Below are 24,793 nucleotides of genomic sequence, written 5' to 3'. Positions count from 1 at the left end.
ATGGTTTCTTTACAGACCTGAGACCATCACAGAGCAGCTGTATTTGAACTGACATTAGATTACACACAGGTACACTCTATTTAGTCATTGGGTCAAAATGTGATCATTCAGAAATCATCATTCAGCTTCTGAAGGCAATTGGTTGCACTAAAAGGAAAGGAGGGGCCGGTACTTATGCACATCCCACTTTTCAGTTTTTTATTTATATATTAAAAAATAATCTAACTCTCATATACATTTCATTTCACTTCACGATTGTGCATCACGTTGTACATGTCTTTCACATAAAATTTCAATGAAATATATTTATGTTTATGGTCCATAGTTTGGCAAAATGTAAAAAAAGTGTCAATACTGCAAATACTTGGTGAAAATACTGGGCTCTACTTGATACTGAGTAATGTCTGATTTGTGTTTTAGTGCTGACATTAATGGGGCATAAATGAGAATAAATAACTAGCCGCTAGTTATTCATACTCATTCATTAAAACGTATTCGGTTACTTTGTCTTGTCAGAATACTGAATTATGAATAATTGTCATTATATTTATGCATAAACATGCCGTAAAATTACAAAAATGAAGACGATTGTTGAAGCACCTGTTATAAACTCACTTACCATTAATGAGGAACTCTTTCACTCTCTTGGCCAATGGAGCAACAGATACAGCATCATGTGACACACGTGCAGTTTGTATGAACTGTGGCATAAGACATTAATATTAAGACTTTTTTTGTTTACAATGTTGTGCAAAAATGTAATGATTGAGTATGGGATGTATTCCCTTGATATTTGGAAAGTAACAGTATTCTAAATACTTTCAAACGTACCTTTTTCAGAATACAGTTACTCTCCAACAATGTATGTCGGCTATTTGTAATGTTCTGAGTGACATGACACATGAGTCATGAACTTTGCACATGGGGTCACACAAGCACATAAAATATATGTAGTATGTATTCATGGAATATTGGTTACTACTTTAATCAGTGTTTAATAACCTATAAAATGTATTTCTTCTACAGTAGTTGGCACAAAACACAAGGTTTAAATACATAGCTAATAAAGAACCAAACAAATGTTTGTCTTTATTTCACCTTAATTGCATCGTCATAAAGTCACAAATGTCCAGCCCTGGGCATCAAACTGCATTGTGGGCCGGCTGCATTGCTACACCTCTCGCCAGACTTTCTTATGAATGCACTGTTGGAGACACTTGATAACAATAGTACACTACTCCTCTTAGCTCCCCGACTTCTTGTGTAACAACATTACCCACAACTCCTTGTTCCTGCGCTTCTGTTTCCAACCAAAGCAATCTGGAGTCAGGATCTTCATCAGAAAACTGCAACAGTGCGCCCGACCCTCTCAGAACCGTCATGCACTGCTTTAGCATTTGCCTGGCCTTACCTTTACCTTCCTTAGACCTCAACAATGCATCGGTCGTCCCTTTGTCCACTATGAGGTCAATGCTGTTTGGACTGTAGTGGCTGAGGAGCTGAGTGCAGTCCATCTCCACAAACCTCAGCAGGGAGGAAACGCTGTTGGGATGAATTGGTTTACTGCTTATGCTTTCTTGCATTAATCGGACAGCGATGGGGGAGATGTCGGCACATGTAACTTGGACGGCTGTGGGGGAGTGTTTGTAAATGCAAGGGCCCAGCGCGGATGTGCCACAGCCAATGTCCAGTATTTGAAACACTCCATGGGGACAGGATTCGGGTGGTAATAATAGCGGTAGAAGGATGTGCCGAATGGATTCAAAACCAAAGAACCACTCAAAGTTTTTGAAAGTGGGAGCCTGGCGTCCGTTTTCGGTGTAGAAACGATCCCAGGTTGACTTCTTGTCCATGTTTTCGATGAGATCAGCTGCAAACAGAGTTAGGGAGAATTATTACAATGTTAAAGGATATGCAGAAGGAGCTCAAGCAGTGGAACAGGCTATTCATCTTTTTATTTTCCATTTTATGTCAAGTACTATCCACAACTTTAAATTACTTACACTACCTCGAGACTTGACCATTTAGCATTGTTATGAAATTGCTGGGTTCATTGAAAGCCAAGGCACCATGGAGTGTGTAACCTTTAATGTGTAAACTAGCTTAGCTTTAGCTCGTTGACTTCACTTCAGAGTAAAGCAGTGGTTTGTCAGATACTGTCTCACCCACTTGTTAGGGACGTGTGTCTCCTTGCACAAAAGGCCATTATTCTTTTCCCAGAAACGGATTTGAAAAGCGAAGTCATCATCTTGACACTTTTGTGCAGCTCCTGTGCGAACTTCCTTCTTCTTCGCCGACTGTTTACAAACTGCAGCACAAACACAGGGCATTAGCGCCCCCTCTGACCTGTGTCCAGTACTGCCTCCCTTCATCTACCCGTGTCAGAGAAATGATCAAATACTCTTAACTTAAAATACATATCTACATATCACATGGAGGGAAATGAAGTATTCTGCTATGTTACTAGTAGTCACTTCCTATCATGTAGCTATGAAAAGCTAAAGTTTTTTCTGTAAATGTTTTTCTCCTTTTGGCAGAAACATTTCATACCAAAGCCAAAGATTTTATTACAATTAAAAAGTGCATTTATTTCTGTTTTTCAACATAAACTGTGAAGCTATGACTCATTATATGCAAAGTGAGATATGTATAGCCTTTATTTGTTATAATTGTTTGTTAAAAATATCATAAAATAAGAATATTTTGAAAATATAAATCATAACAAGTAAAGGCTTGACATGTCACTTTGCATGTAATGAGTCTATATCATAGTTTCACATTTTAAGTTGAATTACAGAAATAAATGAATAATATAAGTATTGTGTAGTAGTGTTAAGTTAATTGATTAAAATATTTAGTCAAAGTAATAATTGCACTAAAAATGAATTCAAAGGTTTTTATATGAGACAATAACTATGGCTAAAATGTCTAGATATTTTCCTTGACTCAAGACATAACGAAAATGAAAAGAGACTAAATCATCAAAACTTGTGTCGGTTTGAAAGATCCTTATTTCAATTCACCGCCAAAGGAACAGCTCTGAGCTTTGTCATGTGGGGCTCCATGAAGAGGACCTTAATTAAATATGATTATGTTTAATATTATAAATATTTTAAATGCAAAGCTGACTACATTAGTTTTAATTTTAGTTGAGTGACACTAGATTAAGATTGAAAACAATTATTTGACTAAATCTCATGCATGGATACTTTACAACAATTATGTGATACCAGTAAAGAAGTTAGTACATTATAAAGTAGTAGTAATACTATATAAAAACAAAGATAAGTGACAGTGGCAGCACTTTTAGCTACAGTGAAAAAAACATCAAACTATTAAAAAAAAAAAACATAACAAGTGGAGTACGATGTAAATCCCTTTAATAAAACTCAATGAATCGCAGTGTAACAAAGGAAAAGAATCCAACATAAGCAGTCGATACATTTACAACCACAAAAGAAAAAAAAAACTGTACAACTCTAAATGCTTGGAGTCACTATTTTTAAGATTTTGTTTTTTTTCATTCACCATCGTGTACTGAGTGAGGAGAGATGTGTGGGGCAGGAGGTGTAGAGGAGCCATGAAATGCAATCTTTTATCCAGTTTCGCTCTTTTTATTGTAATGTGTAGTTTCATACACAGTCTTTTTTTTTTTTTCCAAATCGTGGCTGATCAAGTTTTTGTATATGTTTTTTTTAATTTTTATTTCAAATCTACAGGGACATGGGTTGTGTGTTATTTGTAGAGGATGTCGTAGTGGCCGGGCCGATACAGGAGGAAGATGCGTGGGTCTCCTCCTTCAGGAAACACGTGATGATTGACAGTCCCTCCCTCCCCTCTGTCCATGTACTCCACCAGGATGGCCACGTCCAAGGCCTGGGCTAAGGCGATGATGTGAATGTGGTCGCTTTCTTTAGACATGGGCTCCACTTCCTGTGAAAAGACAAAAAGGTGCTTTAGGCAAGCGATGGCCCCAATAATGAAGACACTTCAACAATCAATATTTGATGGTTAACTCCATAAAAGTAAATCGCAATAATCGTAACGTCGTAATCGCGCGTCTTGTTAGCTAGAGTTACATGGCATAACAAGTCATTAGTTCAGTAGAATTATTTTTAGAAAACACACTGACTACATGTTTCTGCATTATTAAAGGCCCTACACCTGATTTTTTTTTTTATACCAAACTAATGAAAGAGGAAGCAACTTCATTAAAATCTTAGTTATGTTCAAACTCATCCTAACTTTCCTAATATTTTTGTAACCTCCAAATTTTTCACTGGGAAGAGTTTATCGGCACATTGCACAACTTGCAGGGTCAATTTTTGGGATCACTTTTACAAATATGCTTGAAAACTAGTCTGTAAGTTAATGAAATTGATGCAAATACTTTATAATTGGATTCACAGAAAGTTTTTTCCCCATAAAAATCAAGTATACACACAATTTGTGACTGCCAGTCTCCTCCTAAAGTCTCGTCCTTCCAATCTTTAACACATCAATAAACAAGGCAAGCAAAAAGCCTGAAATATTAAAAGGTCCTATATAATTCAGTTAAAACTACTTCTGCTACCCTGACTAGCCTTCCAAAATATCAGACACTGCCTGATGTCAGTCGTAGCTTGTCTTTGGTCGACCAACGGTTGTCCCTGTCTCACTGCACGACCTACAATTTTCCCCTCGCCAAAGGATAGTGTTGCAGATGACCAAAATCGTGCATGCCCAGCTTTAGTCTTCAATGAAGCAGTTTAAGCACCGAGAACAAGTCAAATCGTATTTGTCAAAACTAAGCACAAAACACCAGCAGAGGGCGCTGCAAGAGCAGTACAATGTAAAACCCTTGGAACAAGCAATTAAAGCTCAGGTACTAGGAAAAAAACACTAGTTGCAGCCACAACTCATTTCTAGCTCTCACACAATGTCTCCAAACACATCCTGATTCACGTGAAATAATATCTGGCATCTTTACAGCTTTGGCCGACGGTGAAGCAAAACATTCAAGGATTGATGTAGAGTTCTTCTACTGTGTTAGTGCAGACAAAATGCCTGGTCTGTTTCACAAGCTGCTGTTTAGAATATATAGATCTATGGTGACAAAATTATACCAAAATATGTGTGTAACTAATAGGCCCAATAAGAGAATCTAAGTGTAAACCCACCTGCTGACAGAACTCTTTGACTGAGCGGCCTCCTTCTATGAAATGCTGGAAGAATCCATATTCCCGCTGCAGGTAGCCGGAGGTGAGCAGCCGCAGGTAAACCACCACGTAGTCCGACACGTTCTGGTCATTGAAGGAGTTCCACAGCTCCTGCAGACTCTGTTGCTTCTGACACACATCAATCAGGTCCATGAACTGTGAAGAGAAAACAGGAAAAATGGTTCAAAAACAAACGTTGCTTTTTTTTTTACCGTGGATAAATGTACACAGTGTGTACAATGTACTCACAGTATTGTGGAAGTCTTCAATAGTGAATTCTGTGAAGCCCTCATCCACCAAGTTTTGTTTACTTTTAGCTGCGACGGCTTTAAATCTGGAAGCACAAAGGGTTGGACATTTTAACGGATTGAACGAGTAAAAAGGAAAAAAAAATAAAAAAATGGGGAGTGTTATGATACCTGGTCGTTCAGTCAACAAACATAGCACTGTCACCAGTTTTATGTCAAGCCTAGCACATACAGTTGATCGATTTTTAATAGCACAGGTAAATCTAATAAATTCACTGTTATTGTCCGGCCCTGGCAGATTTATTAAATTAGTTTCAGATTTAAAAAAATCTTTTATTAAAGGGACTGTACGAAATTTAAAAATGCTAAAATTAAGTATTTTCCTCCCCCTACATGTTCCAACAATGTCCTTATGTGTAGAATGAGCCCAGACCTGTTCACCACAACTGCCTCTAAAATCCTGCACTGTCACTCAAAAAGGTGTTAATTCGGTCCGAAGTGCCGTCATGCACGAGCTTAATATAGAAGGTGCAGTTACACGTATGACCTGAGGTGGCAGTAGTGAGTATAAAATGGCTAACTTGCATTCTAGCCCCATTAAATAAAAAATACATATAATTACTGAGCCAGAGGCATTAACCGTAAGAACTGCACCTTTGCCTTGAAACAGTACTCGGTACAAACAGCAGCCAGTTAACGCTGCACAGAAGGGGCAATAGCGGAATATCAGAATTTGTGAATACAGGAAGCAGCAGGAAGGAAGTGAAATTGAGAGTTCAGCTTCATGTTTGTGCACTTTTTGTTGACTACTGATTTAAAAAATAAATAAAGTGTGGCATGTCTATGGTGTTAGTGGCCAGAAGACGAGTACTCACTTTTCTAACTCTTTACTATTTTCCAGCAGTGACTCGAGATGTGCAAACCCGAAGGCTCTGTAGAAGCAGTTCCCGTCCGGCCGCGTTTTCCGAATGTGCATGTATTTTTTATAAAGGTCCTGTGAGCAGAGCACAAGCAGAGCCGTGGGTAAAAGGCGGGGAAGTTGTGGCGGCAGTAATGTGAGCCCTCTGAGCTGTGACAGACCTGGATCTTGAGCTGATAAACTGTGTCTTCATCCGCGTACTCCTTCTGCAGCACCGACAGGTCCTGCCGATTGGACACTAAAGGATTACTGTTGGCTATCTGCAAAGAAAAAGGCAAAAATATCCTTGAGCCCGGCTGATCATTTCTTCCACAAGATGGGGGCAAGTGTTAGCAGTGTGGAAGCCTTTTCAAGTTTATTTCGAATAATAAAAAAATGTTTTGATCAGAGGCAGAAACGCACCTAGCTTTTCGATGCATTAAAACAGTTTGGTTTTCTGGCAGGCATTTACATGTACCAACAGCAGACCATGCAAAGTGTGGTCTCGCACATGGGATTGTTCCATGTAATATGCAAATTACATAATAACTTGCTCTGGAGACTGGTTAGTCCTGTTGTCCCAGTTACAGATATCTATCAATGTTTGGGGGGAAAAGTGAAGACTGTTAAGAGTACAACTTACTTCCTGTTGAATTCTGTCCTGCTGAGCGATTATAGCTTCATCATATGCGAGGCAGTTGACTCCTGCAGGGAATGACATGGATAAAAGTGACTTTTTTTAGAATCTCTTACATACTAGGTCTGCAAACCCTCCGAACCCACTGTATTACACGGTCGACCATGCAGGCCGCAAACTCGACTGACCCGAATCTCCAGACAGCACGAGGAAGTAAATACAGTGTCTAAAGAAAGTGGGTCGTATCATACTGGGTAAGCTCAGAAAATGCCAGCAAATTCACACTTGCCTTCTTGACAGTAGGACATCAGTGAAAGATTACTGAAATTGTGTTCCACTTTAGCCTCTTGCCCCCCACCATAAGCAAGTGCATTTCCTCCTGTTCAGTTTTACCCAAATCTAAAAAGGTTACAGACTATAGAGTTCGGGAAATTCCACAGTTACCATGGAGAACCGCCATCTTTGCAGCTGTTAGCATACATTTCCATTAACTAACACTAGCTAAAAACTGTATAAAAAGTATCTAATCTAACACGCTGTGGTGTCCAAGTGTTTTAATGTAAACAATCTCCATTAGTTTACAATTGCTGCTAATCCCATAATGCTTAGCGATATGACGTCACATTCCCGATCTCTCGATGTTGGAGATACAGCTCACGCCAATTAATGAGACGGATTATCAATTTTGGACAAAAACGCAAGGTTTCGTGATAAACCCTCGAGATTGGACCCCACCACTTCTCACACAGTTGATCCTTTGTCCAACGAAAGGGTGAATGCAAACAAAAACCTTTTTTTTAACAAACTGAAGTTCCAAACGGAGGCCAGCTTGTTCAGTGGCGATAATTTGCAATAATCCTCCCGTAAGTGAATCCATTGTCTCAACAATATTTGATACGGTGCCCTTTATACGAAATTGACACGTCATTTTTTTTGCGTTACATTTCCCACCTCTAACTAGAGATCATGTTGGAATAAACCTTGCAAATTGAAAATGTGATATAAACTTTGAAAGTAAAATCCACGTACCAGCAACAAGATAAGCTGCGCAAAGTCGGACGTTATCCAGATTTTCTCCTTCCAAATTCTAATTGGTATGGTATGGTTTTTATTTAGACAGGGACCGTGCACAATTTAACATTGACCAAAAGGAAAGATGCATTGTGCCAGGTTATAGCAAAGATGCTGATTTCCACCTGTAGTCCCTGGGCAGGTTGATGTTACAGTACAAATTGAGGCTCGTAACCCAATATCTTCTCCTTTATTTAGACGATTGTTCTGCTCTCCCTTATTATGCTTCTCTGGGTTAACGTAAAACTGCAAAGTAGTTTCTCTGTCTCATCTATTGTGACAGCCGAGAACGCAACACAAATAAACCATTTTGCTGCTTCAAGCTTCGCGGTACTGTTCCTTTTGATAGATAAATATATGGGTGTGAGTATCGCCATCATGTCCGACTTCGGAAAAGTGACGTCACGGGCAAACTGTATGACGCTTCATTTGAAAGCTAAGACCTACAAAACTGATCGGGATTTTTTTTTTTGTTGCATTGCGCGTTATTGTTACATTTTTGTTGTGGTTTCGTCTCTTTTTTTGGCGTACATTTTTTTCATCATTTTTTAATTGTTTTTATTCTCGCTTTTTTGTTGCACTTTAGTGGCTTTTTTGAGGCTTTTTAATCATGTTTCTGTCGCTATTTGATTGGTTTTTGCCCCGTCGCTGTTCTGACGCTTTGTTCAAGGATTTTAGATTTGGGAAAATGTGCTCGGTTCAGGTGGGAGTTAAGAGGTTAAAAGAAGACATTGTGTCCGAAATCTATGACAAAAGTTTCAAAGTGCTCTTGCATTGAACTGGAGTGTTAGCCCACATGTTAGCCTTTGCATCACTGTCCGTTATCCCACAAATAGCGAGACCGACACAACGTTAGTCTTAGCAACGCTCCTTAGCATTTGGACAGAAATGACACCTGGAAATGTGACAGTTCAGCAAACTTCGGAACAATGGACATTTAACTTCAATAAAACGGATGAACACGAGGATGCACTTCACGGATCGAAAGACAGTCGAAGTGACGCGAAGAGAGAGAGTAACAAAACTCGGTGTTATGCTTTTTGCTTTCCAAACAAAAGGATGAGAATGCTAACAACAAGCTACAATCGCTAGCGAAATAAAATGCGTTTCGTGTGATGACGGCACCAAATAATCGATAGTATAATCGATTTAACATGTTTCTTTTTCTTTGTTTTCTTTAGACTTGGCAGAACAAAAGGATAACGTTCACAACAACAACATTTAGAACAAACTGGCTAACGTCAACTTGCTAAATTGTGCTAGCACGTCCAGACAAAACAAACGTATTCTGGGCGCAAATAACCCTCGCACGCATTTAACTAAAGCCTCGTCTTCTTTTGTGATTGTCCACACTCATTTGTCATTTCCAAAGTTCACGAACTGCACGACTGTCACAAGCCGTGGTCGTTTTAAATACTAATCTGACTTGTCTTTTTCTTTGTGTAGCACTGTTTGCTAACAAGCACTAGCACCCCCCCCCCCAAAAAAAGCTGTGGCCTCATCGGTGCTTGTCAAGGTGCAAAACGCGGAAAAAATGGGACTGGGGGTATTTTTGGAGCTAGGACATGGATGAAGGAACACGTGCAATAAAATTAAAGCTTAAGTTTAAAAGTATAATGCGCGAGAACAGTTTGTCTCACCCTCCACCTCCCCCTGTGATGATTCTTGCTGTTCCTCCGCCATCTTAGCTTGCCAGATCTGTTTCCTCCAACATAACGTCATTTGTTACATACTTCCGGTCTCACAAAAAAGGGGGGTGGGGGGAAGGTACATTAATTTATTCATAATTATTCTTTTAATTAATAAGTATGAATAATTAATCTGTCATTTGTAGTGCAGTGCTATCGTCTCGCTTGTTTCATATCACATTTGCCAGAAAATATATATTTTCTCTGGCAAATAAACCAGTATTTCTTTTTTTTTTTTTTAAAGCAAGTTTTATTGGAATAATACTTGAAATGGTCTTTGGACATGAAAGCTTCGCCAAATGACTGTTTTTTCATTTTTTATTCTGCGGTTGTTTTGCCTCCAAACCATAGACAAACTAAACAGTCTACTAACTGCAAGTGTGCATGTTCATAGTTATGTGCCACGTTTCTTCATCCTATTGCTGCCATTCCCAAAGTCCGGGACATCGCGCCCCCCCCTTTTTGATAAGAAATTTTCTCAGGCCGCCCCAATAATAATAATTTACTCTAATTTTACAGCTAAAATTACATTTAAAGCAACATCTTACAATGATTGTAGGCTAAAAACACTTTTAAAGTAAACAATTTTAGCAAATAAATGTAATATTCCTTTTCAATTTCAAACATTGAATGCGTTTTTAGTGCCTAATGTTATAGGTAGAAATGCACTCTATAAATAGAGAGCATTTACCATGGCAGTAGACCTGTCTTTGTTCTCTCTTTTGGTCATTACGGTCTAATTCTGTGGAACTCTAAAGCTAACAAAATATGCATAAGATTTTTATAAAATGTTCCTTACTCTTATTAAATGTTGTTTATTTTCTGTATACTTCTGTATAAACTCATTAATTCAGAATAACATGAGGCATGAGCGTTAGAATCAGCTGAACATTTCTGTTTTGTGAACCACTGCACTGAGCTCTGCTCATATAGGTTCAGGAAGTGGTGAATTGAAGAGTGAATAAACTGTTGAAACAAAACTCTGTGGTTTCAGTCCTTTTTTCAGAACCTATATGTTAAATAAAATATAATTTAATCAAGTTCAATAATTTGTGCTAGGTTTTTATTAATGCAGAAATGTTTGTATGGCTATTGATATTTTCTTGTCTTGTATTGTTTTGCTCTCATTCCATGACAAATAATAAATCTTTAGACCACAAAAACTTTACATGTCAGGTCACACTATTATTATTATAGCTCTATAGTGTGAATCATTTTGCTACACACACATCCGAATCATTTTGTTACACATTGTGCATTGAAGGGAGCATTCTTATTGGATTCTGAGTGGTGAGCAGCAACATCAATTGGAGGACAGATTGCCATATTGTAGAAGGCAATAGCTTTCAAAAAAAAAAAAGGAAAAAAAGAATGAGAGCAGGAAGAGCTCTACTATATATAAGTGCAGTGTGTGGTGACCTGCAGACAGAGCGACTGCACTTGACTTCAGGCAAGAGCCACCAGTTAGTTCATCAATTCAATTCATTGTAAAGTTTTTAACACTATATTGTTTCAGTTGACCGTTATAAAGATGAAGGCCACAATGCTGATTTCCCTGCTTTGCCTGCTGGTGTTACCTTCTTCTGCAATGGTGAGATTACTTTTATCCTGGATCAAATTTTCTTTGGTTGCGGTGAAGAGAAAAAGTTTTCTTTTCTGTTAAAATATGCAGGAGTCTCGACAATTGGCCCCAATTCCCCTGAGCATGATGGACCAATCTGTTGACGACATGTACATTGACTGCAGTGAGACAATGGCAAAAAAGGTCAGGGAAGAATACTTCCCCAATGAGCTGAAGAATAATGTATTTAAAGATGCCTGGAAAGTGTCTGCATCCTTTGCAAAAAGGAAATACGAGGAAAGAAAGAACAGAGCACTGACCAAAGATGAAGTTCAAGCAATATATGTGTACACACAACAACATCCCAACGTGTATGAGCCATTGAATGCAGCTGTCCGAGCCGGTGCCGCCAAATACAGCACTAAGGCCTTCCCATACCATGCTCTACACTTCTGGCTCACTTCTGCCATACAGATCCTTAATGCGAACAAACCATGCCGAACCACCTACAGGAGAACCACCAAAGCTTTCACAGGCAAAGAGAACATGGAAATGCGCTTTGGGTATTTTGCCTCCTCCAGTAAGGCGACCGATTTAATAAGTTTTGGTACTGAGACTTGTTTTCACATCAAGACCTGCTATGGTGCGTACATCAAAAACTACTCAAAGAAAGGTGATGAGCAAGAAGTGCTTATTCCTCCGTATGAGAAGTTCAAAATCAAAAAAATCGCAAAAGAATCCTACGGAGAGCTGAACAAATGCAAGACTATCTTTGTTCTGGAAAGTACAGGACATGTGAGCAATCAAAACTGTAAGGCTGCACCCAAATCTTTTTAAACTTAAGCTTCTTCACAACTATTATCATCGGAGAAGATAGGCCTGCAATTGTACTGTTACTTGATAAGTAAAGTAAAAACATGACTGAAATGAATAAACATGTACAAGAATGGTGACTGTTATTTTCGTCTGTATTAAGTATACTGTAATATTGTCAAAACTTTACTCATTGCTTATGGATTATTGTTCTTTCTGCTCAAAAACAATAAACTTGAAATATACAAAAGAGAGAAATATTGGCACCTCTGGTTTATATTTCATCTAAAATACTCTCAATATACCTCGCTAACAACGAACTAGGCAGGGCAACTTTATTTATACTGTACATTTCATACACAAGGCCAACTAAAGAATCACTTTGCATGATCTCCGATTATTTTACCAGTGACAGGTGGAAGCTCCAACTCTCACCCAAACACACACAACGTCTATATTTAAAGGGACAGCAATATCTCTTGTAATACAATCTTTTCCCCCAGTAAATGAATTCTGCCCACCATAGACTTGAAGGCCCCTCTTCTGTTGCAGAGGTGAAACTTTCTTTCTTTATTTGAACTGAGCTAGTACACCACAGAGAACTTCACACAGTATCATAGGTCTAGCTTATTCCAGAAGATAAGCTTTGTCTTTGTTCTAAGAGTTCCATTTGATCAAACATTTGCCAACAGTTCATTGGTTCATGGTTTAATAATTAATAATAATTGTGGTGCGAATTTTATAGGAAGAAGTGCAAGGGGGTGGGAAATGCATCACCAGACCACAGGCGACAAATGACTCAAGTTTTGTTTTTTCACATCCAAGCCTCGGGTTGCAAGTAACGCCTGTCCAAAACGCTTATTAGAAATAAAAGTAAAGTCAATTGGACCCACGTGCAGATTGGATACAAGATCAAGACTCAGATTTGACAAACAAATGAGTGCTGTGGTGAGGGCTATTCCCCCCCCGCCCCATCAAAATCATAAGAATGAGCAACAAATCCCACCCAAACATTTACATTTCTGCAGATTTCTGGGTTCACTCACTTATTCCACGCTGCATTGTGAATGTTTACACGTTATGGCCAGTAAAGAAATATGATACAATGTAAATGTTTGGGTGGGATTGGTTAAAGCAGACACTGTTAAGTCATTCTTATGATTATGATCCTCCTGCTGTACGTCGGTATCAGTCAGTCCTCTCTCACACGCCTGCAGCTGGTTCAGAACGCTGCAGCACGTCTTTTGACTGGCTCACAGAAGCATCTTCATATTCAACCTCTTCTGTCCTCCCTTCACTGGCTCCCAAGCCTGACACTGAATTGAATTTAAACTCCAATTTTTTTACTCCACGATATCAACTGAAGACTTAGATGAGACCGAACTTTTACTGTTGTCGGTCCCAAACTGTAGAATGAGTTGCCCCTGTAGATTAGACACTTCTCGTTTTGAATTCTCACCTTAAAACACACTTGTTCTCTTTAGCGTTTGACTATAGTCTGAAGTGTTGCCTTTTATGGTAAACACATTGTGTTTTAATTTTCATCACTCAAACTCCACCTTCTAACACAAAGTGGAAGAGGTCCTCTATAAAAGAGAATCCTACGGAGAGCTGAACAAATGCAAGACTATCTTTGTTCTGGAAAGTACAGGACATGAGAGCAATCAAAACTGTAAGGCTGCACCCAAATCTTTTTAAACTTAAAGTTTCGTCACAACTATTAGTAAACTTAGTTGGCGTTTTGTATGCCACAGATGAAGATAGGCCTGCAAATGTACTGTAACTTGATAAGTAAAGCAAAAACATGACTGAAATGAATAAACATGTATAAGAATGGTGACTGTTATTTTCGTCTGTATTAAGTATACTGTAATATTGTGGTTAAAACTTTACTCATTGCTTATGGATTATTGTTCTTTATGCTCAAAAACAATAAACTTGAAATATACAAAAGAGAGAAATATTGGCACCTCTGTTTTATATTTCATCTAAAATACTCACAACATATTTAGCTAACAATGAACTAGGCAGGGAAACTTTATTTATACTGTACATTTCGTACACAATGCACCTCAATGCACCAACTCAAGAAACACTTTGTATGCTCTCCCATTATTTTACCAGTGACAGGTGGAAGCTCCAACTCTCACCCAAACACCCACAATGTCTGCCATATTTACCAGGGACAGCAATATCTCTTGAAGCCCCCTCTTCTGTTGCAGAGGTGATACTTTCTTTCTGTACAGAGAACTTCACACAGTATTATAGGTTTAGCTTATTCCAGAAGATAAGCTTTGTTGTTGTTCTAAGAGTTCCATTTGATCAAACATTTGCCAACAGTTCGTTGGTTCATGGTTTAAGACACACTAAAGTTTTAGTACTTAGAATAGTTAATAATAATTGTGGTGCAAATTATAAAGGAAGAAGTGCAAGGGGGGAGAGAAAATGCATCACCAGACCACAGGCGACAAATGACTCAAGTTTTGTTTTTTCACATCCAAGCCTCGGGTTGCAAGTAAAGCCTGTCCATAACGCTTATTAGAAATTCAATGAAAGTAAATTGGACCCACGTGCAGATTGTATACAGGATCAAGACTCAGATTTGACAAACAAATGAGTGCTGTGGTGAGGGCTATTCGCCCCCATCATAATCAGAAGAATGACTTAACAGTGTCTGCTTCCAACTAATCCCACCCAAACATTTACATTTCTGAAGATTTCTGGGTTAAGTCATTCTTATGATTATGATCCTCCTGCTGTATGTCGGCATCAGTCAGTCCTCTCACACACGCCTGCAGCTGGTTCAGAACGCTGCAGCACGTCTTTTAACTAACTCACAAAAGCATCATCATATTAAACCTCCCTTCACTGGCTCCCAAGTCTGACACTGAATTGAATTTAAACTCCACATTTTTTACTCCACGACATCAACTGACGACTTAGAGGAAATCGAACTTTTACTGTTGTCGGTCCCAAACTGTAGAATGAGCTGCCCCTGTAGATTAGACAGGCTGATTCACTTCTGGTTTTTAATTCTCACCTTAAAACACACTTGTTCTCTTTAGCGTTTGACTATAGTCTGAAGTGTTGCCTTTTATGGTAAACACATTGTGTTTTTATTTTCATCACTCAAACTCCACCTTCTAACACAAAGTGGAAGAGGTCCTCTATAAAAGAGCAGTGCAGTGAACAGCAGACAGAGTGACTTCATCACTTGAGGTAAGTATTCAACACTGACTTTCAATTGAAATATGAAAAATACACTTTACAATGTTTATTTTGAACACTACTACAGTTTTAGTCGACAGAAATGGAGATGGCGATGCTGATGCTGCCTTTAATGCTTTGCCTGATATTGCCTGCTCCATCAATGGTGAGATATTTTCTTGGATTCTTCAGAAAGTATTCACACTCCTCCATTTATTCATATGTTTCAATCTGATACTGACCATGCTCAAATTATTATTTAGTATTCAGAAAGTCGATATAAGAGATGGCACCTTCATGAGCAATGAATGGAATCTTTGGTGAATATTCAATATCAGCACAACTATTATTAAAGTGATTGTCTGGAAGTTTAAATGTTCTACAAAGTTTATAAAATGTGCAAAAGCGACCACCTGGTCTTAGATTTTGATGTAAAGTAAGTAATAATATATATATTATTTTTTGTAAAGTCCCTCCTTCCCGGATCTCACCAACTAATCAGAGTCTAGTATCCTCATGCATTGACCAATGAGCTTTTCCTGTGAACCAGCCTGTCAGGTCCAATCAGGAGGGAGGGGAAGGAGCTTGATCGTTCACATTTGAAAATGTTGTTCCTGCTCTCCTCATTTTGCAAACTAAGAAGGTCTTTCACCCTATCACTCATCACTTTGCAAACTTTCAGACACTTTAAGAGAAAGACAGTGGCTCTGTAGTTGCAGTATTGGGTCTGAATACTACAGATTAGTACTTTTATTCACATTTCCAATACTTTCTCTCATCTAGGAATCCCCTCAATCCGGTATCCCACTGAGCATGTCGGAGCAGTCAGTAGATGACAGGTACGATGGCTGCACCAAGGAAATGGAGAAGAAAGTCAAAAAACAATACTTAAAACAAGAGTTGAAGAATAACAGTCTCTTTAAAAGTGCTTGGATGAAAGCAGAATCATGTGCAAAAACCAAATACAAAACACGAAAGGACAAGGCATTGACCATAGATCACCTCCAGGCAATTTGCGCGTACACAGAGGAGCAGCCGAATTTGTACCAACCGTTTAACACAGTGGTGCGAACGGGTCGACCCAACTACGCCACCCCTGCCTTCCAATACCACACCCTGCACTACTGGCTCGTTTCTGCTCTCGAGATTCTGAGGATCAACAAATCGTGCCGCATCACCTACAGGAGAAGCAAAGAGGTTTTCACAGGGAATGTCAACCAAATGATCCGCTTCGGCTCCTTCACCTCCACCAGCAAGAAACCAAATATGCATCAGTTTGGAACGGAGACGTGTTTTCACATTCGGAGCTGCTATGGGGCATACCTCAAGGACTATTCGAGATACGGCAAAAGCGAGCGGGAAGTCCTTATTCCCCCTCATGAGACCTTCAAAATTCTGGAAATCGCAAAGGGCTCCTACAAGGCCATGACCAACTGTAAAAGGGTCTTTGTTCTGAAGAACGCAGGACAACGCAGTAACCTCAACTGCAAGGCTGCACGCAAATGGAGACCGATCATTGATAATTGACTCCTATAGGGAGGATCGCGGTTATTGTTTCAGATTTTTCCGAGCTAGAAGAGCTGTTCATTTAAACCACAGATCTTTTGCAGCGCCGATCTTTTCACAGAAGCAATGCCCTGTATGTGAACGACGTGGTCAGTGCAGTAGAAAATGTCTACTGAGTGCGATTAACAGTTTTAACCCGTGCCCCACACATTTATTTAGGCTTTGAACCTTAAAACCTGCTCTTTCCCACAATAATGTTTGATTTTGACGTTAGAATTGTATAGAATTATTAAGTATTTGTTGCAAAATGTTCTGGCGATGTGTAAAAGAAGGGCACTTCGGGCAACAATTGTTTTGAAAATAGTAGAGCAAAGAGGGAGGGGGGGTGGGACTGCTTAATGCTGGGCTATGGGTACAATTCAAATAAAAATGTTGACATGCTGTGTGTGTTGTTCGGTTCTGCATTGGGTTTAATTTTCAATTTCAGAAACAGTAAGTTTCTTTCTACATAACGTGTCCAAATGCTCGGGTGAAGTCAGGTAAAAATTTGCCATTTCATTATAACGATAAAAATGCTTTATAATTACATGCACAGTGCTTTTCCCACACATGTCTGAGTTTATAATATACTAAAGGAGGACAGAATTTTATCTTGTTCCATTACTACCAAAAAAATAGTAATAGTAATAAATCAGGTAAAGAGCCTTTAAATGTTGAATGACTTTTTTTTATAAGCATGCATCTGGTCTCTGTCATTATTGGAGACAAACACTTTTAGCAAAAACACAACTCTTTTGCTCTTTAACTGACAAATGCCTAGTATTATGATTTGTCATCATGTTCATTGGTTAAAGTGAGTGCTGTGAATATATATCTGAGTGTCAGGAGGAAGCTCTGTGGTGTATAACTGTCTCACCCAACAGCAGAAGGAAGCAGAGGTGCGACCACTTCTATTTCCACCAGTCCTCAGACGATTTCTTCTCAGTGACCGAAAAGAACAAAGAATTATTTTACATTTTGGATTCCTTCATAGTATATACACATTGAGGAGTATTTACACCCAGTATGACCTAAACACTGTATAGTCTTTTACTTTAAATCAGCCTTCAGGCAGTTATTTGTTTCTTTCACTTGTAAGTTTATAAAGGAAAAAAAAGTCTATATATTTCATTGCTATTGCGTGAAATATAGAAGCAAAACATGGGATAATGTGAAAATTGTATTATTTCCAAAGAAAATACCATAAATCATAGTGAAGATTTAAGTGACAAAACACAAAAATACATCTATTATTCGTGTCACTTCAAAATGTAACTGTACTTTTGTAAGTAAATGCAACTGAGTACTACCCACCTCTACATGTCTGAATTTCAGCAGATTAGTGTCCGTGCATGGAAATAAAGGTTGTAATACAGCAAATAGTTGGATATTCAGATTAGTCTTGATTGAAGAGTATTTCACATTGCTGCCATCTACTGGCCACAATGCATAGAGTTTATTTACTCCATCACATATTTTATTTAAGTTACTCAAATGTACTGTATCTGATTATAAGCCACCTCTAAATAGACACATTTTGGATTCGACTGAGGTTGTTCACTGCAGACACAATAAATATATCTGTAATGAAATAAATGCTGGGATTTTATTCTATTAATTGGGTGATTTGTGACACGTGTGGCTTTTAATAAACTGCGCTTCATGAGTAGTTTTGTGGCACAATACTTTTCACAAGTTTATCATTTTAAAGTATGGGTACTCTTAGACACAATGGTCAACTCTTCCACTGTAGCTAAATCTTATGTCAAATTGCTCACACTGTTTGGTATATTGGATTACACATTTAGACAGTAGTAGACAATGAGTAGTATAGTCACCAAATACTTATTTTATTTTATTTTTTACGTCTGACTAATAGTGACTTTTTTTTTTTTTACATTTCCCCAACATTTCTCCTTCATAAATGTTTCTGCTGATAAACCTGTTTAGGTAAATATATCACAATAATACAATATTGTACGTCAAAACCTGATTACTAATGTCTTTATTTCCTCAACTGAAATAAAGTTTTAAACACTTGTAATTGTAATAAAGGGCCACTTACAAATATAAATAAACTTTATTTTAGAAAAGCATATGAAAACCCTCACATCTTACTTCCTTAGTGTTCTTTGACTTTTGGAGATAGACTCATTTGTAAATTAGTGAGAGCAGCACAGGTCACCACTAAATCATCCAGCATCTCCTCGTAGTCCGCGGGTATCGCCGTTAGGAACACGCCAAAGTCCTTCCACCAGTCCGTCACCTTCTCCACGTGGCTCCACACAGCCACGGGGAAGTCCATCTCTTTTGTACTCGCAGGCTTTTTCCCTTTAGCCACATCCGGGGTAAGTAAGGTGGCGCCGATGGCGTCGAGATCTTTTTGTATAGGTAATGTCTTGTTCGTCAAAAGCAAATCCATCGGTTTCAACAAATCCACAAATCCTGACTCCCTGATCAGCTGCCTGTCTGACTTTTTCCTGGAGAAAGACCCGAGCGACACAAACGTGATGGCCCCGGCCGGCGTGGCGCCAATGAGGTAGCTGGCGACTTTTGTGGTGGCATTAGGTGTTGCTATGGTAACCTCAAAAGTGTCTACAATACAGCAGCATCGCCTCACTCCCCCCGTGAAGACGCTTGGGTTGGTTTTGACGATGGCGTCTTGGCTTGGCCACGCGACGAGCGGACTCAGCACGGCGGCCAGCGCGGGAATCCACGTCTGACACATGGCCGTGATGATGCCTCCGTGTATGTGGAACCGATAACCTAAGTCGTCGTCGCACAGCCCGAGTTTCAGCTTCATCAGGAGGATCAGGAGGTGGTCTTGGTGGTTCACTTCGGGGTGGACTCTGAAGATGATGCGGCTGATTTTCGGAACGATCCAATCGAACGTGACCGAGTGGAGTCCGGTGAGAAAGCGGAGCTGTTCCTCGTCGCACTTCAAGAAGCGGTAGGACAGCTTGGAAAAGTCGCTTTGGAGGGCGTCCTGGAATTTCTCGTTTTCTGCACGTAGTTTGGCAGCCTCCGTTTGCATCTCGCCGAAGGCCTTCAGGAGGTGAACATGCTGCACCTGCAGGTCTGTGATGTCAAAATTGTTTCCTGGTTGGATTTTTTTTTTAAAGGGAAAGAAAAAGACTTTGTTAAAAGAGTTAACAAACCAGCTGATGCAAATATGAATGCACTTCTCCTTCAACTCTTCCTTTCATAATTTGGACATTTTTGAGCCACTGGAAACTTCCTCCTCACAGTCTGTCCAAAGGGGACTGACACCTTGTCCAGTCTATTTGTGAACATATCTAATGTTATTTCACCAAAGAATTAGCAATTGATATGTTATGGACTTTTCTTTGACACAGTGAACGCTTACTACGCAAATATCGGTTAACACAAATACAAACGACATATCTTTACTCCAATACCCAAATCATGTGCTGTTACTGTCACAGGGCTAGTGGTTAAACTGCTGATAATGGAGAGTCTGAGTGACCAATATGACAAACGCAATGGTCAGTATCTACTTTAACCAAAATGGCTACTATGGAAACAAAATAAAATTCATACCTGAAATCATATTTTCTAACTTCTGTTTGGCCATCCTTTCCTCATCCCTCTTGGTTTTCATACATCTGGAAAAGCAGATTAGGCACTTGGTTATGAAGCATGAGAGCGGACACAAAAGAGTGGCACACACTATGTTTACCTCTTCTTTTCAAGCTTTCCTGGGGTCTCACCTGCAAACACAGCGCATTAAGTTGTCGTTATTACACATTACTTGAAAGTTAAACATTTTAGTGACTGTTTTTGGGGGGCATTTCTCTTACATGTGGATGTGGCTTTTTCTTTAGAAACCCTTTTCACTAAAGGCGTCGACAACACAGGCTCATCATCAGGTCCTTTTCCTCCAGCAAAATGCAGAGAACAGATATGCGTGTTCTCGCCGATCTGATCCAGGTTTTGGAAATCCGACCGGCCGCATAAATACTGCCAGCGCTCGGCTTTCTCAGTCTTTTTGCTGACAAACCTTTTCTCCAACTCGGTCATGTTGTTCCGTAGTCTGCCGGGCTTAGGGAACGGGATGAAGACCGTGCCCTCCGGTAACCGCTGCGGGAGCCTGGAGTCCGACGGGCACAAGCCCCAGCAGCAGCGCTTTACCGCGCCCGGCATAGCTCCGGAGATGAACCGCACGAGGCTAAGGCTAAGCTAGGTGAGCACGTGAGCACAGAGTTTCTGCAGCTACAACTGTTGATCGTTGGAAGAACAAAATCCCCTGCCCACAAAAACAAGTGAAGTAAAAAGAAAGCGTAGGGATATTCTCGCTATTCCACGCACACTTCACCACGCGCTTCACGCTTGTTTATCCGCATTGATGCATTGCGGCATGACGTCACAGTCTAGATGCTGCGTTCACGCCTCCTACGTAGGGTATTTTCTTCTCACATAAGTAGTACACCTTCTCAACACCCACCCTGACCGAGCACATTTTCTCAAGTTCGGCTTTACCCGAATCTAAAAGCTTATTGGAGAGCTTATAGCCTATAGGCCACGTTACGCCACATTTGAAAGCGTAGTCTTACAAAACTAATCTAAAGGGATTTTTTTCCTTGTGTTGTTGCCGTGTTTATTGTATGTAAAGGTTATTTTTCATCTGATTCTTGTCACTCACTTGTTGCACTTTCGTCGCATTTTTGTCCTTTTTTTGTTGCTTTCAGTTAATTTTTTATTGAAACAGGGACAAAAAAGAAATAAAATTTAAAAAGTAGTACACCTTGTGGAATAATCAACGTATTCTAAACCGTAACCGATCTTTATTTTTTCAAACCTGGATGAACAGGAATATAATTTATGCAGAAGATGTGGAGGACAACACGGTGGAAGTATAAAGTACAAGGTTTTCATAAATAATCATCAATTTTCTATAACCTACAAAGAATATCATAGTATATCCCAAATGAGCTCCGCTCTTTAACGAAAGACCATCAGTTAGACACAATTTCAAAGCAAAGACAAACTTTTCATAAATGGTAGAGATGCATAGCTAGAAATGTAATACCAAACATGTTAGAAAGTCTATTCAAAAAACTAAAATTATACAACCTTTAATTTTTTATATATTTTTTCAGTGAAATAGGCAAATGTGATGATGTCATAATGTCAGATGGAGGGCGGGGCCAATGCAACTCTATGGGAGAAATGCAGTTTTTGTAAGAAATCTCCAAAACGAAGATTGACAAATGTTTTCCCTCATCAGTATTTGATCGTTATTGGATTCTCAAACCTGTGATATTATTTTTATGTCTGAAAGTCCTTTCTATTGGACAACATGACGGTCATGTTTTCGCATTTTGTCACAATTTTTTGCCGTTTTCCGAGAAGAAAATAATTGGACATTAGTTCATGTGTGCTGACAGGGGAGAAAATGAACTTTGTGACAGTTTTTGTTTTGTGTGGATTCCTCCAGTCATGACTGAGATATGAGAAAAAAACAAAGACATAAAAATAGGTTAGTGCTAGATCGCATGCTCCGGAGGGACGGTCTGCTGTGATTTTGTATAGATCTATGAGTTGGTTTGTCTAAAAATACAAATTATCCTAACCCCTTAACTCCCACCTCAACCGAGCACAGTTTCTCCAGTTTGGCTTTACCCCAATCCAAAAGCTTCTGGAAAAAAGGTGAGAAAATAGCAACAAAACTGAGACGAAAACAATGATGGAAATGTGACAAAAAAAGGGACGAAAAATTGATGAAAAAGTGGCAAAAATGTCACAAAAATGTCACAAAAAATTGATAAATAAATGACAAAAAAATGACAAAAAAATTGATGAAAAAATGTCAAAAATGTCACAAAAAAAGGACAAAAAATGATTAAAAAATGACAAAAAAATGACAAAATGTGACAAAACATGGATTCAAAATTGACGAAAAATTACAAAAATGTGATAAAAATGTGACAAAAATGTGACAAAAAAGTTACAAAAATGAGTTGAATACCCAACAAAAAATGATGGAAAAAAATGTGATGACGTGAGGAAAAAGATCCTCTCGGTTCAGGCGGGAGTTAAGAGGTTAACCATTTCCCTGGCCCTAACCTTAATTTGTGTCATGATATCTCACGTTTTCACAGCAGACTGTCCCTCCGGAGCAGACGATCTAGCACTAACCATAAAAATATGCATTTTGTCAGTTAACACAGTTACCATAGTTACCGTCAGTTGCTCCACCTCAATGTTAAACTATAGGCTCTTTAGAATGTTGTGATGTCACGTGAACGCCACCTATGATAAAGCAACTTGGAAAAGCTTGGACCTGAATACAATTTGAACATTATTTTCAAGCGAATGAATATATTTAAATGAGTTTGGTCTGCAGTCTCCTCTTGATTTAACATTGCTCAGCACAAAACATTTGACATCAGACCAGATACGCACTTTCAGGTTCTCCGTGTCCAAGGTGAAGAGATGGAGCCCAGTCAGGGTCTTGGTCAAACATCTCATATGATGGTTTGCCTGTTCACAATATGTAAACGAAAACAAAACAACACACATCAAAATATGAACCACATGAAACGGTCTCAACACAAACAAACACAGTCCAGCTGCTGACTTTGAAACATACAACAACCAATAGACCGATTAATAGAAGTAATCGGTCCCAGTCCAAAACAACTGTAGCCCACCTTTAATGAAATGCCTGGAACAAACTATATATTTGGAAACGCTGTCAAAGGTGACGTTTGTCCTGTTTATAGCTGCGACCCAGGCCAGGCGCCGTCTTCTGGTCACGTCAGACACATAGGCTCCCTGTTTCTGCTTCCAGGAGGGGAAAGAGAAAAACCTCAGCGGTGGAGAGAAGTTTCCCCGTCGATCTTTGTGACAGCCCAACACACAGCAGGACTGTGTCATAGCTGCTACATCAGCTAGTAACAACCGTTTAATATAATAGATCCATGGTAACAACAGAGGATTCCGAGGAGCCGAGTGTCTGTGAATCCCACAATGCCGTGCGGCTGAACGTCACGATCTAGTCTCAAAAAAATAAAAAATAAAATAAAACAAATAAGAAAGACAGTTGTGATGCTCTGTTGCTGACATTGATGTTGTTGTTTTCTCGTTCATACTCATCAGAATTGAGCAGCCAGTATACATGTTTTAGTTGCGTATAACGTCGCAGCTGTAGTGTTATGTGGTGCTGCAAGAGGGGAGCAATGCCGCCACCTAGTGTATAGACTTGGAACAGGCCTTGTCCGGACATCCTCATACAAATCTTTGAAAAACAAAACAAAACGTTAACATCTTTTTGTCGCCTTGTTTTTGTCAAGTTTGTGTTGCTTTTCCAGCACGTTTTTGTTTTTTCGCTTTTTGTTGCGTCTTCGTCACGTTTTTTGTCGCGTTTATTTGTCATGTGTTTTGTTGCCTTAATTTATTTCTTCTTCTTTTTTTGTTGTGTTTTTGCCACGCCTCTGTGGCTTTTTTGTTACTTTTCCATCCTTTTTTTAAAATCGCTTTTTGTTGTGTTTTCATCATTTTTCCCAGCTTTTAAATTTAGATAAAGCCAAACTGGAGAAAACATAGACTGTAGAAAGAAAATCATGAGAAAATGCGCTCGGTACAGGCGGGGATAAGAGGTCAAAGGTCAAAGGACCAGTTTCATAGTTCTAATGGGCAGGGCCGTAACTATGAGATGGGCTAAAGGATTCATTGTTCTTGCTTCAGTATGAATCCTAAACACACAAATCCCTCCTCAGATAAAAGGACTAGATGCAACGGTATCAAAAGGACCAGGTAAAGATATTATTTATGATCTGAAACTCATAAGACTACAGGAAATCACATGTGAACGATTACAATTTTAGATTTAGCTAAAATGTTCACCAATAGTTTTCCCATGTTTTGCAATGATCATGAGCCAAGGTGTGACATAGAAAAAAGG

General features: G+C 39.1%; 3 protein-coding genes and 1 long non-coding RNA gene across 5 annotated transcripts in view; 1 reads left to right on the top strand and 3 right to left on the bottom strand.

Annotated features, from left to right (window-relative positions):
• Window positions 1-1,091: 1,091 nt before the first annotated feature.
• On the bottom strand, window positions 1,092-2,297 carry cskmt (citrate synthase lysine methyltransferase). The gene is made up of 2 exons (XM_079580426.1): window positions 2,170-2,297; window positions 1,092-1,870 (listed from the first exon to the last, which is right to left on the bottom strand). Exons 1-2 carry the CDS (start codon window positions 2,246-2,248, stop codon window positions 1,194-1,196), a joined length of 756 nt encoding a protein of 251 aa, XP_079436552.1. The 5' UTR covers window positions 2,249-2,297; the 3' UTR covers window positions 1,092-1,193.
• Window positions 2,298-3,363: 1,066 nt separating this feature from the next.
• Window positions 3,364-24,793, bottom strand: part of otub1b (OTU deubiquitinase, ubiquitin aldehyde binding 1b) — a 191,379-nt gene continuing 169,949 nt past the window's right edge. The window contains exons 1-7 of one of the 2 annotated variants that reach the window (XM_079579649.1): window positions 9,693-9,794; window positions 6,988-7,049; window positions 6,527-6,625; window positions 6,322-6,440; window positions 5,448-5,532; window positions 5,160-5,354; window positions 3,364-3,933 (exon numbers count right to left, since the gene is read on the bottom strand). In XM_079579649.1, coding sequence (XP_079435775.1) covers window positions 3,736-3,933; window positions 5,160-5,354; window positions 5,448-5,532; window positions 6,322-6,440; window positions 6,527-6,625; window positions 6,988-7,049; window positions 9,693-9,774 — 840 coding nt within the window. In that variant the 5' untranslated portion in view covers window positions 9,775-9,794 and the 3' untranslated portion in view covers window positions 3,364-3,735. Of the gene's footprint in view, window positions 3,934-5,159; window positions 5,355-5,447; window positions 5,533-6,321; window positions 6,441-6,526; window positions 6,626-6,987; window positions 7,078-9,692; window positions 9,795-24,793 lie in introns of those variants that run through there. The other variant, XM_079579650.1, reaches the window with a different exon arrangement.
• On the top strand, window positions 15,320-16,633 carry LOC306980325. Its single transcript, XR_013794007.1, has 3 exons — window positions 15,320-15,333; window positions 15,423-15,487; window positions 16,105-16,633. It is a non-coding gene; the product is annotated as an uncharacterized lncRNA (long non-coding RNA).
• LOC306980736 (uncharacterized protein) lies at window positions 18,795-20,678 on the bottom strand (the record flags this gene model as incomplete). Its single annotated transcript, XM_079580165.1, has 4 exons — window positions 18,795-19,965; window positions 20,428-20,492; window positions 20,567-20,597; window positions 20,663-20,678. 4 exons carry the CDS (start codon window positions 20,676-20,678, stop codon window positions 18,989-18,991), a joined length of 1,089 nt encoding a protein of 362 aa, XP_079436291.1. The 3' UTR covers window positions 18,795-18,988.

Source organism: Gobius niger (genome assembly GCF_951799975.1).
Source record: "Gobius niger genome assembly, chromosome: 21".
NCBI lineage: Eukaryota > Metazoa > Chordata > Actinopteri > Gobiiformes > Gobiidae > Gobius > Gobius niger.
Note: the sequence above shows the minus strand (reverse complement) of the source record. Positions and strands in the feature narration are given on the sequence as shown.

Coding starts and splice junctions, on each gene's coding strand:
- cskmt (XM_079580426.1), bottom strand. CDS start 2,248: ATGATGACTTCGCTTTTCAAATCCGTTTCTGGGAAAAGAATAATGGCC. Junction 1,871..2,169: donor GAGACACACGTCCCTAACAA/GTGGGTGAGACA, acceptor CTCTGTTTGCAG/CTGATCTCATCGAAAACATG.